A 15,453-nucleotide genomic window follows, 5' to 3' on the forward strand; every position below is an offset into this window, starting at 1 on the left:
GGCGCCTCTTGGCCCGTCTACTCCCCCCTCTTCCTCTGTTTTGGGAGCCTAGAAATGGGGTTTCCAGATCTGCACAACTCAACAGAGGGATCCAAGTCTCCCTAAAATCCCGCAATGGCTCTGGCTCCCTGAACGCTCCTTAAAAACTAGAGTTTCCTCAAGAGTCCCTCAAACATAAAGACAAAAGGCTGAGATGGATATAATTCAATCAAACAGGACTGACAGTTTTTCCAGGTGTTCTGGGCATGTGTTTTCATGAGTTGTCCTCCGGGAGAAGCACAAAGTCAAGGACTCAGCACTGGAAATATTGAGCATTTATTTTTCATCAAGGGTATAAAACAAAAGATGCTACTGAAATTGATACTGGAACTGCATAAATAATTTACAAAATTAAGATTAAAGCATAGACAAAATAAAAACATGCCACAGAGAAGACATACATAATACATTCATGATGTATGATTGCTGATATGATCACAGATAATCACGACCACTCAGTCGGACCACTGTAATCATCTGCGTTTGTTCATCAGCTTGTAATCCTGTCTCCATAACTCTTTAGTCCAACGACAGCGTAACATCTTGGTGACAGCAGGGGATCAAAGAGTTGCACCAGCGCAGAGAATGATTCCTCCTCCTGCTCAACACCAAGAAACACACCCATAAAAACAGTAAGACACAACGGAACTGAATAAAAAACACATGGATAAGAAAATCTCACTTCTCCTCCCAGTTTGGCTTTGTGACCTCTGGCATCCTCTGCTGTATGATGTTCTCACTATTAAAAATGTCTCTATTGAATCCCCTGAGATGGAACATCTGTACAAATATTGTGTCAGGTGGACTCCTGTTCGTGTGTAGAACACGTTTGTCTTCCTTGATGCTTAGTTACAAGTAATATTTTATTAAGCCTTTAAACCTAGGCATTATTTTATCCATTTCTCTCCTTTATTTACTGGCTTTTCACTGTTTAGCTTGTCATAAATTGTCATTTTCAGAATAGGATGGGCTACTCAAGAATACCATCACTTTGAATGTGAGTTGTACTAAACATGTTTAAGGACATTTGTTATGAAAAAATAGTTGTATGCACTATAAAGCTTTTAAACATGCCATTATGTTAGCATAGCCGACGTTAGCTTGAGCTGGAAGTAGAAAAAACTATTGGAAACCGAGCATTCAGAGCAGTCTGAAGCTGGTGCTTTTTGCTCACAGGGATTACGTCTATATACCTCATTATTTGACACTTTGGCCACGTTTAATATGAACATCCGACATTGTAACATTATATATATAAATATAACTGAAAATAAGGAAAAGCATATAAGGTCCCCTTTAATGCTTAACATGCTTCAGCACACTTATCATCACATGGATCATATTCACATCCATCCATCACCTTCTCTTTTTTTTTTCCTCCTTCGCTCCTTCTCGAGGGAGAACTCTCAAAGCTGACCAGCGCTCCTGACATTATATAGTTTGATTACACGACCCTATTAAGGAAGTCCATCTGACATACAATCACACGTGTAATCAGCGCTTCAAAGCCTTTCAGCTCGTGCATATCTCATCACGATGACTCAGACCAAAAGATTAGCTTGTTTTGTTTGGCTGCAGGAGCACAGGACGTTAAATTACAGGCTGGCTTTGATTTAGCCGACACCTATATTACTGTCAATAGTCTGAATTTGAAAAAAAAAAAGGTTTAAAGATTTCAGATGAGATTTCTTCAGGCTTACTTTTGTCATCCGGGAAGCAGATTTCAAATCCCAATCAACAAGCTGTACAAGCAAATCATTAAGATGAGTCGAGTTGTAAAAAGAGAACAAGGCGACCCTGTGTGTCACACAGCTACTGGATGAAATCACTCAGCTTCAACTACACTAACTTCAGTGTTTGTACAGTTTAGTATTTGTCAGTATTAGTTTTATTTCAATACTTTTAGCATATTTCTCTTAAATTTCAATCTTTTGTGTCTTAATTTGTTTTTATTTCATTTAAAGATGTTGTAAGTTCCAGCCTTTTTTTAATTTTTTCTTAATGATAATATCTGTGACTTACATTTAAACCTTATGTCTCTTTAATATCACTGGTGTGTATACAGGTACCAGGCTGTGCTATACTTATGTAGATTTGCTCTGAAGCATCATGGGAGCAGAGATGCACCGACAAACTGAAACACATTCTGTTGCAAAAAATGATGAAGACACCTTGATGAGTGTCCTAACTGAAGTATCTCACCTGTTCTTTCAGGTAGCAAAGGCGATCAAGAAGAATCAACCCCTCAATGCAGGGAGCCAAGGTCACCTTCAACTACACAAAGAGGATGACAAGGAAGAAGAAAGATTTATTTGACCTTTCCCGAGCATCTAGTGCACTTTCCTTATGAGTCGGCCCTTTTACTACACAGTAAAAAACCCACCATGACTAGTGTCTTCCCAGTAGCTGGCGGACGATCCTTAAAAACCATTTGACTGTTTTATGTCACGAAGGAAAATTGGTTATGTTGGTTGACACTACAATTAGTGGTGAAACCGAATGCTGGTTTTCTTCCCATTCTATATAATCACATCTGTATTACTTCCCTGCAGACTGCAGTGATCTCACTTAATGGTCTGCAATTTATTGGCATTATGCATCTCATTTTACAGGAATGAAAATGTTTTACACAAAGTTGAGTTTTAACAGGTCATTGCGGCTGTTGTGTAAAAGCACGAGGTAACGATCAAATGCGATGATGCCCTAAAGCGTAGGTGTTGCTCATTTTTAGGGTTTTCCACTTTTGAAACAAAACAGCAAGGACTCACCAGATTAAAGGCGTGCATCTCGGCCATTCGTGGCCTGTGTGTATCGTGGTAATCCTGGATGTCGCAGTCAGAGAGCTAAAGAAAAAGAGACAGAGAAGGAGGGCGTTGGATATGAATACGGAGGAATAAAAGTGAGAGATGAAGGATGAAGAACTGAGGTGGGAGAAGGAAAAGAGCTTCATGGCTTTTCGAATTGTGAGCGACATAAAACAGACAGAAACACGTCATTCTTATTCCTGTAATTATCCTCGGCAACCATACTGAACTCCTCAACATCAGGTAGTGTATGTGACGGTGCCTGGCAACATCCTGAAGCAACAGGGCGAGCATTTCAAGCACCTGTGTAGTTTACTGACCTGACATAAATTTGAATAATTCCTAAATAAACACCATTTCCCCTCTCGCTCTGCCAAAACAATGAGCATTTCTCCCATGGTGCTGCCTTTTTTTTCACTCTACTTTCCACAATTTGTTTCTGGGAGATGTTGTCAGATGACTTGTAATATTGTGGTCTTGACCTTCGATTCATCCAGATCCAGTCTGCGCAGAGCCCGACGAACATAGTCCACGAATGATTTACTCTTGGAGTAGACGTTCCCCACTCGCTTTTCACTGTGGAACAAACACACATGCACAAATGACGCTTAACTACACCCTGAACGTCTCATTTCTAGCCAATGAAGTAAACAACATTTGCTCCTTTAGTCTCTGTTTGTCCTCTTTTTTTTTCAATCATGCCTTAGCGACCAGAATCAAACTGTTAAACACTTCTAAAGGACCAAACAGAGATGAATAGGCGTTGCTTGGAGGAAAAAAACTAATGGATATTCTATCATGATCTGATGTTGGTCATTAAACTGAAGGTCACAGAGCACTGGGGACCAGAAAATGCTCAGTGTCTTATGAGAATCTTTGTCTGTACCGACAACATTTGATAAGGGCTATTTGTTATCTCCAGTATTTACTTCGAGAATGAAGTTTAGTCAGACTGAATGATTTGTCACCAAAGATCTGCAATGAATTACCCTAAAAATTTAGTTCTTAGTCATTTCTGCGGAACAACAACAGCAAATGACTTCAGCAGAACTTAAGGTTTTATGAGTGTATACCAGCAGGTTTCAACTTGTGAGAGCAAGTAGTTACTCATGTTTGCAAAGCACTGCATAGCAAAGTGAACCAAGGCCAAACAAACAGTCTAACTGATGTTCACATATTCTGTCTTTTCCATCTTCATGTTCTTAACTGGTTATATATGAGCAGGAAAGGTTCATTTCTATAAAGAACAAAAACAGGTGCACCAGGGCTGAAGCCAACTATTACTTTCATTATTGATGACAGTGACATCAGTGACAACACAAGGAGCTGTTATATGCAGAGAAGTGAGAAAATTTAACATGCTAAAATTATGCAGGGAGGGAGGGATGCTACATGAGGAAGAACGCATTTGTATTTGTGCACATATTTAACATTTTTTGCATGCACCGGCTCTCCCTCCCTTTTAATTTTGTATGAAATATCCGAAAATAGTGAAAAATACACCCCATTGTTTCGTAGAACCCAATGTGATGTCTACAAATCGCCTGTTCTGTCCAACCCAAAGTCCATCACCCAAAGATATCCCATTTACGAGTCATATCAAAAACAGAGAAATAGCTAATGTGCATATTTTGCCAAAATTGATTATCAAAATTGATCTTGATTAAAGATCATTGTCTCCTGCTGACTACATCTGACCGCTCTGTGCAAGTCTTGGTTCATTTGTAGCCAAAATAAACCAGAAACAAAAACTTTACTTTTCTGGTTCATAAAGAAAACAAGCTGAGAATAGAAGACACTTATTACTGTATGTGGACACTGTGAAATAACCTTTTATTTAATGCACTATAATAGAAGGAAAAAAAACATATTCCAGGTGCTGGGAACTGGGTGTAATTTCACATGCTGACATGAATTACCTCTTAAAGGAGCTGTAGTGGTCCCTCAGAATAACATGAAGGACTGCTCGGTAGAACAGAGACTCCATCTGAATCTGTGAAAAACGAACAGATATAGGTATTAGACTCAACATTATGCGGTTTATTTTTCACTTTCAAAAAAAAAAAAAAAAAGTTTGATTCATCCAGCGTGTGCACAAATGGGTGATGAATATTTCTGACACTTTCCAAGCCTGATGCAAGACTAGCAGGCAATCAAGTCTGTTTTTGGATTCAGACCCCAGTTTCCAACAAGTCATCAATCTTGCCGTGATTGCATTAATATTTATAAACATTCCATATTAATGGCTGGCGGTATCGTGTGTCAGCTTTTGGCCCGGAGCTCCGAGCTCCACATTTCAAGTAAATACACTGTAGTCAATCACAGACTTAAAACAATAGCAGAATTAAAGTGCTGATTGTTTGAATGCATGAAGGAGATCTACGGTGAAGATAATAGACCCTTGTGTGACTGTGAACATCCATATTTGATTTGTTTTGATGGGTGTGAAGTACTCGTTGTTAACAGAAAGACATTTAACTCCTATTCTTGTACAATGATGACTATTAATTTACAATTAGTATGCATGCTTTACTTACCCCTTGGCCTAGCGAAACTCTCTCCAATGCCTGTTTTTAAAGAGACAGCAAAGCGTTGAGTATAGAAAAAAAAAACTGAGCCGTAGCTGTAGTCACAAAGGTGAAAACTACTCCTGACAACTTCATTAAAAAACTCATTAACTCTACTTCATCCAGATGTCTTGCTTGTAACCTACAGTAAATAAAAGGACAGCTTCCTATGAATTCATTATAGCGGCTTTTGTTACAGAGCCATCCCTGACAGCAGCCATTATGCCGTCAGGAGCTCATGTTTATGTAAAAAAAAGACTTTGTTGTGCCCCTTTTTTTTTTTAGTTTAAACTCACCAAACACGCTGACATCCTGGCGTTTCTGCCGCAGAACCAGGAGAGGTCGTGGAGGTACTGACTGAGAGGGAAACCGCACACACCGCGCAAACACTCTGCGGGGGGGAACACACAGAGATCAACGGGTTAATTATTAAAGGCTTTTTTTAAACAATTGCAATCAGTGGATATGAATTTTGATTACTAGGAAACTTTCAGTTAGCAGGAGTAGGAAACGTTTTCATTTTGATATATAGAGACAGACAATTCAACCCTCTTCTTTTCACTGTGACTGTCTCATCGCCTTTATTGACCAAATAGTTCCAGGTATGAGGAGAAAAAGGTACTTAGGTACTAAACATGAACTAAAAGCGCCCTTTCCTCCCCCTATTTGCATTTCTATTGCATCTGATCCATGAAAATTAGCCTAATTAGTCCAATAACGGATTGAAAAATGGTGGCAGGGATTGAAACGTAACTTTCACACATGAGGAAACTACAGAATCATCCTGTTTTATGTCTTTACTGTAGTGTGACTGCAAAGTTCTAGTAGCAATAGTGATGAACGAAAAGCAGACTGAAAACCCCAGAATGCCTCTTTCCAAACAGAAGATCTGGCAAATGTTGGTTATTGTTCCTACTTTTGTCCACGATTAAAAAATCAGCAAGTTTTGACTCGCTTTGTTGTCTCATTGCTTCTCCCCCTATCGACTACATCTCCCTCTCTCTAGTTTGCTCGTGCTCTCAGCTCGTTTACACTCTCTTTCCGTTGATCTTGCTGTTTTTTGAAAACATAACTTTGTTTATAATGTTAATGAACATTACCCTCATCCTAATCGTATTACTAGCAGTGCCCAGTACTTTCTTGTTTTATGAAGCGGCACATAACCTGCGGCAGTTGTGGTTTCAGCCCTTTTTCTGCCCCTGAAGCAGAGACTTTCTTGGCATCTCTATCATACAGGAACTAAATTTAGTCCCTAGCGTCTCCGGTAAAATATACAGGTAAAGTTTCTGAGTTCCTCAAAAGGTTCTTGGTCCCTTGCAAAAGTTTTTGCGGTGGAAACACCCAATTAGCACCCAATTATCTAAACTGGACCCTCATGATTCTTTACTCGCTGTTTGGCTTTCACTCACTCTTTAAAATCTAGAAATGTGGATTTTAGGAAATCTGATTGTTGTTGTGAGGAAAAACAGCAATAAACACCAAACATATGCAGCCGTAGCAGACCTAGGCACGCACGCACACACACGTGCACACACAAATTCCCAATGGGAGGTGCAGAGTGTGACTACTTGACAGTCTGCCATCCTTTTCATGTCGTTTCTACAAAGGGTCAGTGACTGAGGCCAAGGCGCAAGTGAATCCAGAGGGATGCAGTCAAAGGAAGCACTAATAACGTGCAGCTGGGGCCCGTCGGGCTCTCGCAAACTGCTCTGGACACGCTAAAACACGTTAGCAATCAGGTTAGCTTCCCTTCTGCTCGGCGCACGCCTTGCTGACACGGGCCCTCGGAGGCAATTGAGGTGGACAAGCCTTTCCTCCGTCTGAAGGGTAGATTACAGTGTGTACACAGAGCTGTTTATAGTAGCTAGCCTCATGTGAGCCACTGAGTCCACATCTGAAGTGCCCATGAACATGCACTGCCATTGAGAAAGACAAATATTTCTGACTGGCCACGTACACTTGCAAATATTTTGTGAGGAGACACACTGGCTCCAGACCTTTTTAGACGCTTTTATGTACTCATCTCTGAGCAGTTGTTGTTTTTGTGAGTATGAGACTGGATTCCTGAAACCACATAAGGTGCGAGAAATGAATGACGCATTTACAGTATTGCTTAATTCCTAAATGGGCAGATCACATCAATGTATAACTGCCCTTTAGAATTAAGCTTTTCAACTCTTTAGTGGTTTAGCTCCCTTTTAGGGTGAGGTAGGCCACCACAGGAGCTGGCCTGCATCCCAGACTGCACTGTAAGGCCAACAGAGTGTGTGTGTGTGTGTGTGTGAGTGAATGCCTTTGTTCACTTCTTTAAAAGATGGAGTTGGAGTTGGAAAGACGAGTACGGAAAGGAGTGCTGGTATGACCGGCGTGTTTTCAATCAGCTGTCATATCATTTTCCACTCTTGGCTGAAGCTTCGACGGGCCCCGAAGATGCGAGGGGTCGCGGGTCACGCTCTTAACGAGAGATGATGCAATATTGAGCGCATACTGACCGCAGCGAGGGATCTTTCTTATAGATACGTAGAGGGCTACAGACACAGCATGAGGACACATGTAGAAGATTTCATACCTCATAAAAGTGAGGAGTGAGGGAGTGAAATCACAGATGTATCAAACTGGGATGATATCACTCAAATCTTGCCTTTTTGGCGCCCGAATTAACCGTCAAGGTGAAGCAGTGGTAGCGTACAATCTCCTCTCCTCAGTGTGGCAGTCCAGGCTGACTAAATAACAGGGAAGTCCTGCTGAACCAGCATGATATACTACACACAAGTTGCAGAATCAATCATTTCCAATTGATTCCCTTCTAAATTAAAAGGTCAAAAAAAAAATCTCATTTTCAGCGTCCTTAAACAGTCGCCCTAAATCCATAAATCCACTGTAATGGCTCTAACAGCGGGGTTAAGCTCAACTCAATCTCCAGAAGGTTAACTTGGCTAAATCTCATGGCGGAACATTTGACTTGTTTACTATAAAATTTGAATATGAGTGTTTATGTGGCTTTATGTGGGATGATAATATTTCATTTCAGATAGGATTAGAGTGATGAAGTGGACGCTGCAGGTGTCTGAGGTAGGATCAAGGACACAAAAATAGAAATGGAGTGAAAGACTGCCAGCTCCATGTACAACAGAAACCATATGTTCTCAAAAAAAAAAAAAAAAAAACCTAGAGTGTGTGTCTGAAGACTAGTACTGTCACGACTTTACAATACGCAGCCGCACCATGCTGAGAGACAGACACAAACACACTAATCTGTGGCTGGATGTAATCTGTATCTCCTAGTGTGTCACTGTCAGAGTGTCAGAGTGTGTGTGTGTGTGTGTGTGTGTGTGGTTACCCTGTCCGGCAGGGTCAAACTCTTCAGACAGCAGGTGATAGCAGCAGCCCACACTGCAGACTGCGGCCAGCTCCGACTTTGCCACAAACATCCTCAGGGTGCTGGGAGCCAGGTCGCCACATGTGTGCAGGCCGACCATGACCGCATCCTGGAATTTCGAAGAAAGCATGCAGAGAAAACAGAGAACAGGACAGGGGAGGGGGGGGGGGGGGGGGGGGGGGGGGGGGAGAAGTGGAGATCGATGGTAAAATTGATTGATGATGACGTGCTGCAGATTTGGCACCGCGAAAAAACATCCCGCGCTTGCTCCAGTAATGCAAACTCCAGCCGCCTTGACAGACTTGTAATTTCAGGAGCTGCTGTGGGAATCTTGCTTCGCTACTATTACGGCTGGCCTCCTATCTGCGCCGCCACTCTGACACACATTAAATCTATTTTCAACATCCACTGTTGGCTTTTTTTTTTTTTTTTTTTTTTTTCTGCTTTGCATTTGCTCACCTCCAGCTCGTCGATGAGCTCTCGGAGCTCCGTTTCCGCAGTGACGTAAGATGTGAGGGGTGAAAACACGGCGCTGGCGCTGTTGTTTCTGTTCTGAGCTTTCCTCTCCAGGTTCTCCCTCTTCCTCTTCTCCCTCTCCTCAGCACTCAGTTGGCTGGGGGGAACTCTGGGAGACGTAGGCTGTATCACGTCCACTGATAGGGCGTTAAGGAAGAGCTCCTCCGTTTCTGGGTTTGGCTCTGAATGCCCTTCCACTGCAGGGTCGACATTGGATAAGCCGATTAACGCCGGAGGTTGCGCCCTCTCCTCCTCCTCTTGTGATACGATTTTTGCCCCGGCATCATATAAAACATCATCTTCTCCATTTAGTCCAGATTTTATTTCTATTAACTCCTCCTGAGGTGATTGTGTGGCCTCTCCCTGTGCTCTCATGGTCTTGTTGTGTTTCTGGTACACCCTGGAGAACTTCTTGAGCTTCCTGTTCCTCTCCTGGGCTCCATGGGTGTTGGTGCTGGAGGAGTCGATGCCGTAGACCCGAAGGCCGTGCTGCAGAGACAGGAAGGAGCTCAGATAGCCCTTTCCTGAGCCAATGTCTATCACCTGGGTAAAAAGAAAGAAAGTTTTTGGGTTGTTTTTGCAGATATGATCACAATCTTTTACAAGAACAAATTAAATCCAAAATCAGGTCAATAAGATTAAACTTCCTTCTTCTTGCCTGTTTGACTCCACAGCGCTTGGCCAGACAAGCCACCACCTCAGACATGGACTGGACTTCATGGGATTTCTTGGAGTTCATAAATTCATCTGGCTCCAACTCAGCACCTGAGTTAGACAAAACAAAGGTGCCCGCGTTTTTTAAAATGACAACATATTCACCATAGCTATGGTCATGTTTTGAGCTAAACATTCCTGGACAATCCTTGATTTGTTTCCTTCTCTCAGCATGAAACAACATGTTCAGACCGTCCATCCTTCCCTTACCTATCTCTGCTGGTGGATCACCAGAGTCAGATCCGTTTTGTCTGAGGGCCTGCAGTAGTTCAACCCTGCTCATACAGACTCCAAGGCCAGGGAGAGAGTGGGCCTTGGCCGCCTGCAACAGTTCATGGGTATCAACCAGCCGGTTTGAATCATTGCAAAACCCAAACGTAGTACTGGATTGCTCTGTTTAGGGAGACAGCCATAGAAATATTAGTCAAGATGCACAAAATTGCATTAGGCTTTTTGGGTATTGTAACAATTGTTTTTCTTTTTGGTAGAACGTTGTTAGTTCTGTGTATATAAAAGATACTAACTTTACACACTAATTTAGGTTTTGCAGATTTTAGTGCAAGAAATGAAACCATATAACAAAAAAAAACACAAAACAAAAACATGTTTTATTGCATACTCCTTGCGGTCTCAAGCCATGCAGATAGTTTTGGGTTTATTCCGACAAAGAGGGTGGATGCAATTTCGTTTGTGGTGCATTCAGTATTGAGACATTATATTTTAAAAATCTAACAGCAACATCTTTTCCCAGAAACAATGCCCCAGTTACATTTGGATAATCCAGAGACCTCGAAGCGAATGTGCTTTCTTTGGAACTACTCCCCACCAAAAATAGTGCTTATGAAAACTGTTGGCTTTGTGTTCTCCGCAAATAAGATCAAATCAAGAAAAGATATAAATCTCAAAAACCACAGCAAATACAGCCAAAAACTATCCATGTGGCTGGATACCCTAGAGAGATTTTTTTTATTATTATTATTATTATTGTAATTTTGGTGACCTCTAAAGTTTTCAAGCAACGCATTAAAAATATTTAACTATAAAAAGAAGTCCAAAGTGTCCATCCAGGGGCTTTTAACAACCTGGCAACCCAAAGCTTATTTGTAAAGCAATGACAAATGACTTATTAAACATTATAGAAGCCATAGTTACAACTTACAACCCCTTTACAAAGGATGCCCTATTACACAGCGGTACCCTCATGAGTACTCTAAACTTTCATATATTAAAGGCCACTGTCAGCTCCTGTAGACTAAACATGTTTACCTTTTCCTTTGACCTCTGGCTCCCTCTGCTGGTCACTACGTGAACTAAAGGCTGACAGGACCTCCTCTGGTGACACGGCCATGAAGCGGTTCCACACGTCGTGAGTGTAAAACTCCACAGTGTGAGCGTTTGCGATGCTGATTGTTGCTGACAGAAACCGCTTGACTTCATCTATCCGTCGCTGAATCTCTTTGAGGCTGTACGAGGAGGGTATCATGTTTAAAAAGCTTATCTGAGGCAGACCTGAGTGAATGCGGCATGGACAGAAGAAGTCCACTGCTGGTGTACACCTAGGCATTAGCAGCTGAAAAAAACTCATCGATGGATTTTTATTTTTTAATATTTATTTTCTTATATATGTATTTTTTGGTCTATTCATTTGTTTGACCTGTGATATAAGGACTGTTTAAGGACTTTTACAATGTTCCTTGGAGATAAATAAAGGACTTTTATTATTATAGTATCAATTTGTTCATGTTCTCATTTCACATTTTTATTGGACGTTTAAACATGCAAAGTCAGTGTAAAATGCATTCAAATGCCGTAAATGCTTTGATTACAATATATTTTTTATTGTGTAAATATAAAAACAATAAAAGATTTTGATAGTTACATAAAATAAACCTAGAAATGAATTAGGCCCAATTAGTTGTTTATAAATAGCTTTTAATTAGAGTGTTTCTTTTTGTTTTATCATGTTTAATTCATTTATTTGTTCTTAAGATATGTATTCATTGTCTTTCTATTTCTTGATTGCATTGAATTTATTCTAATTTGTAATTGCACTGTATATTTTCTGTTTTTATGCCTGTGAAGCACTTTGTTAACTTGTTTTTGAAAAGTGCTATATAAATAAAAGTCATTAATTAAGGTATCCCAGATATCCCCCCCCCCCCCCCCCCCCCCCTCAAAAAAAAACCAAACCTTGTATTTCGCACACTGATTATTTAGGTTGTACCCAAATGCTGCACTTTTTGATACTAGCAAGAATTTTTTTTAAAAAAAAAGACTATAGCTCCTTAATAGATTTGATGCTCTACACTCGATTTTTCGTGTCTGTCTGATATGCGCACACGTCATCTGTCCCGCGACGGCACTGAGAGGCACGCAGCCTGAACCCGCATGAGAGTTGTAAACATTTCACTTTTCCACATTATAATTAAGTGAAATGGCACCAACAGACCAGAAAACGAAGAATAATAAGTTTACAGGGAAAAACGACAACTGGAAGAAATCGAAAAATATGGCTGCCGGTGTCAAAAAGAAAAGGAAATGGATTCCGGAGCACAAAGTTTTCGAGGGCAGCGTTAAAGAAGGTACGTTTTTGCTAAACACAGATAACAGCTACGGTGTTAAAGTAAAATTACAGTAATTTGATACTTGATGGGAGGTTTGTTGCACTTAGAGAGACAGACAGCCAACATGTACACATCTACAGTACATTATATTATTTCAAATTAAAAGTGATGCCAAACTCAACTAAGAAACCTCACAATTTAATCTGGAATTTCTACGTGACAAACATTAAAACTAGATAAAACATTCTGAAGTTCTTTAATAGGTATATCTAAGTCTACTTGTAAATTCGGTATATAATCAACTTTATTTGAATGAAGAATAAACTATATGGTGTGTCAAATTGTCTCCACTCTCCAGGTCAAGGCTTTGCTTTTAAGAGGAAGCAGAGAGTCAAACATGAGTACAACAAGCTGCTACGGAAGGAGAGAAAGAAGAACCCTGAGTCCATGTCTCTGTATAAGGAGGAGTACCCAGAACACCTCAAACATCTGTACATGGCCGAGGCAGAGAAACTGAAGAACGAGGCCTGGACAAACCGAATGAACAGGAGTAAACTGAGAATGAAAGGGCAGGAGAAAGGAGAAGAAATACCTGAAAGTGATGCACCTGCACAACAGACTGAAGCTGCTGCTGATTCAGAGACAGAAGTTACTGGTGGATCAGAGCTGACAGATGCTGTTTCTGGGAACCCCGAGCCAACAACAACAGCGGCAGAGAAAGAAAGGTAAGAAATATTTTTCGACATGGAGATCTAACGCATTTAAAAAAAAAATACAGGAACAAGTCTTTTCCAGCACGTTTTTCTCACCTGCTCTGACCTGTTTTCCATGACTTTGTAAGTGCATATTACAATCTAAAACTACGATACAGTATTTTAGATACAGTATTAGCACAGAGTTTCCATTAGTCAAATAAAGATTGCATACAAGTTTCATGAGAGTTGTGCAAGCTTATTTATTTCAGCTGACAGAAAGTCATATTTATCTCGTTGTTATTTATCATGTGTTATATAGATGCTGATCATTGGTTTAGTCGGTTAAAACCTTGAAACTTTGAACAGTGAACTCTTACAGGAATCTTTCTATTTTTCTTAATTTAGTTTGATTACAATGCATTTACATAATTCTCAGAGTCCTAAAGTCTCATAAGACCCCAGAGAAGTTTTCAACAACCTCAGAAATCCTTCGGTTAAAGTGGAAACATGAAGATTGTCTTAATTACAGATTGGGAAACGTGTAGTAATTCTGCCTCTATAACGTTTCCTTCTAGTCTTCCAATGAGCAACCGCATGAGGAAAAAAATGCTGAAGAAGACGTCCTATCAGAAGACAAAAGAGGAATTTGAGAGCGCACAAGAAAAGCGGAAAAAGAAGAAGGAGGTAACATGTTCACTCTATCATTTAGAATTAATTATTACACTTGGAGAAGAATAAGAGCTTCTTCTTTGCTTTTATCAGAAATTGTATTTCATGTTATTTTGAAATCAAATTCCAGTCCTACATGCTGCTGACAAGTGGTTTTGCTTCTTTCTTTCTTTTTTTTTTGATTCCAGGACTACCTGAAGAACAAGCAGCAGAGAGAAGAAGCTATTGAAAAGTACAAACAGAAAAAGATGGAGACGTTTCAGATGCTGAGCAAAAAGACCAAAAAAGGACAGCCAAATCTAAACCTCCAGATGGAGTATTTGCTTCAGAAGATCCAGAGAACTGATAAATGACTCTTAAATCAGAGCTGATACTGGGGGAACCAATGGAGTGGAACTATATTTAACTACGCTATTAAAAAAAAATTGAGTGGCAATCAATGACCTGTTTGCCTCTGAGCTTGGAGTGAAAAGCTTGTGGTTGCTCATTTGTTCACTGATTTCACTCTGATAATGTGATTTTGCAGTATTTTGTTCCAGGCAAGTTAATGCTGTGTCCAATTTTAATTTCAGACCACAAGATGGCATCGTAAGATATGAAGAGATGAGGAAACATGTAAAACATTAGTCAGTTTTTTTATAAAAACCAATAAATGTATGATGAGATTCACGTGAGTGTTGTGTTAAAATGGGCAACAAACACTATTTGTCATCCAACAGAAAATAATTATTAAATAATCAATGAGTCAGTTATTTTGGTTTTTACTAACAACACTTAAAAATGACATAAAAAAAATGCAGTTTTTTTGATCTAACTTTGATTATAACTCAGCTGTAGGCAGCAACTTTTCATGCCTTTTGAATTCCCTGATAAAACTCCAGTTAATCACACTATTAACATTCAAGAAACTAGTGGTCACAAATCTGCTGTCGTCATAGTTGCAGACGTTGTAAACATGTTGCATACGTGTGGCTGGCATAAAGAGAGTTCACTGCTGCAAGTCCTCTCTCTCTCTCTATCACTGTGGGAGCGGCGTGTGGACGCAGGCTGAACCGCCTCAGGCCTCTTCCTCATGACATCACATGGTTTCAGAATGACTTCTCTAGCATTCATCTGTGAGGCAAGACTTCCTAAACACAGAGCGCGATCACTGCTCTGTTGATACTAAGACTTGATACTAAGAGCGGAAAAAGGTTTCAGTTTCTTGTGGGTACCATTTGTAAAAAAAAAAAAGGTAAGAGCTTTACTCTGTTTCCTGTTTATTTAAGGGATTAAATTGTACTTCACTGCAAAGAATGTTAAAATATCTGGTGATGGTGGGAGCAGAAAGTTTTGTATTTCTGGTAAAGAAAGGCCCAAAGCTTTTCTTATCTTTCATACTTGATATTTAATACATACTGCAGAGGGTAAAATACTTGATGGGAATATTTGAGGACATTAAGAGGAGTTTAATGTACTTAACGTCAAATTTTCAGTTTTTAAACATTTAGTTTGGTTTGCTACAAA

At 40.1% G+C, this 15,453-nt stretch overlaps 2 protein-coding genes across 2 annotated transcripts; one reads left to right on the plus strand and one right to left on the minus strand.

The window, feature by feature from the left end:
• Positions 1-299: 299 nt before the first annotated feature.
• Positions 300-11,589, minus strand: mettl25 (methyltransferase like 25). The gene is made up of 12 exons (XM_042403156.1): positions 11,286-11,589; positions 10,230-10,412; positions 9,964-10,070; positions 9,249-9,848; positions 8,751-8,898; positions 5,707-5,801; positions 5,381-5,410; positions 4,763-4,836; positions 3,326-3,419; positions 2,808-2,882; positions 2,242-2,313; positions 300-637 (listed from the first exon to the last, which is right to left on the minus strand). The coding sequence occupies exons 1-12, from the start codon at positions 11,581-11,583 to the stop codon at positions 530-532; spliced, it is 1,884 nt and encodes a 627-aa protein (XP_042259090.1). The 5' UTR covers positions 11,584-11,589; the 3' UTR covers positions 300-529.
• A 753-nt stretch (positions 11,590-12,342) lies between these two features.
• On the plus strand, positions 12,343-14,616 carry ccdc59 (coiled-coil domain containing 59). Its single transcript, XM_042403160.1, has 4 exons — positions 12,343-12,601; positions 12,942-13,308; positions 13,854-13,962; positions 14,136-14,616. The coding sequence occupies exons 1-4, from the start codon at positions 12,454-12,456 to the stop codon at positions 14,298-14,300; spliced, it is 789 nt and encodes a 262-aa protein (XP_042259094.1). The 5' UTR covers positions 12,343-12,453; the 3' UTR covers positions 14,301-14,616.
• The last annotated feature ends 837 nt before the right edge of the window (positions 14,617-15,453 follow it).

The sequence above is a fragment of the Thunnus maccoyii genome, chromosome 23 (genome assembly GCF_910596095.1).
Source record: "Thunnus maccoyii chromosome 23, fThuMac1.1, whole genome shotgun sequence".
Taxonomy (NCBI): Eukaryota; Metazoa; Chordata; class Actinopteri; order Scombriformes; family Scombridae; genus Thunnus; species Thunnus maccoyii.

Excerpts from the sequence above, each read along its gene's own strand:
- mettl25 (XM_042403156.1), bottom strand. The coding sequence starts at position 11,583 with ATGCCTAGGTGTACACCAGCAGTGGACTTCTTCTGTCCATGCCGCATT. Across the intron at positions 10,071-10,229 it reads TGATCCACCAGCAGAGATAG|GTGCTGAGTTGGAGCCAGAT; the intron begins GTAAGGGAAGGA and ends TGTCTAACTCAG. Across the intron at positions 2,883-3,325 it reads TGGATCTGGATGAATCGAAG|CTCTCTGACTGCGACATCCA; the intron begins GTCAAGACCACA and ends CTTTTTCTTTAG.
- ccdc59 (XM_042403160.1), top strand. The coding sequence starts at position 12,454 with ATGGCACCAACAGACCAGAAAACGAAGAATAATAAGTTTACAGGGAAA. Across the intron at positions 12,602-12,941 it reads CGAGGGCAGCGTTAAAGAAG|GTCAAGGCTTTGCTTTTAAG; the intron begins GTACGTTTTTGC and ends TCCACTCTCCAG. Across the intron at positions 13,963-14,135 it reads AGCGGAAAAAGAAGAAGGAG|GACTACCTGAAGAACAAGCA; the intron begins GTAACATGTTCA and ends TTTTGATTCCAG.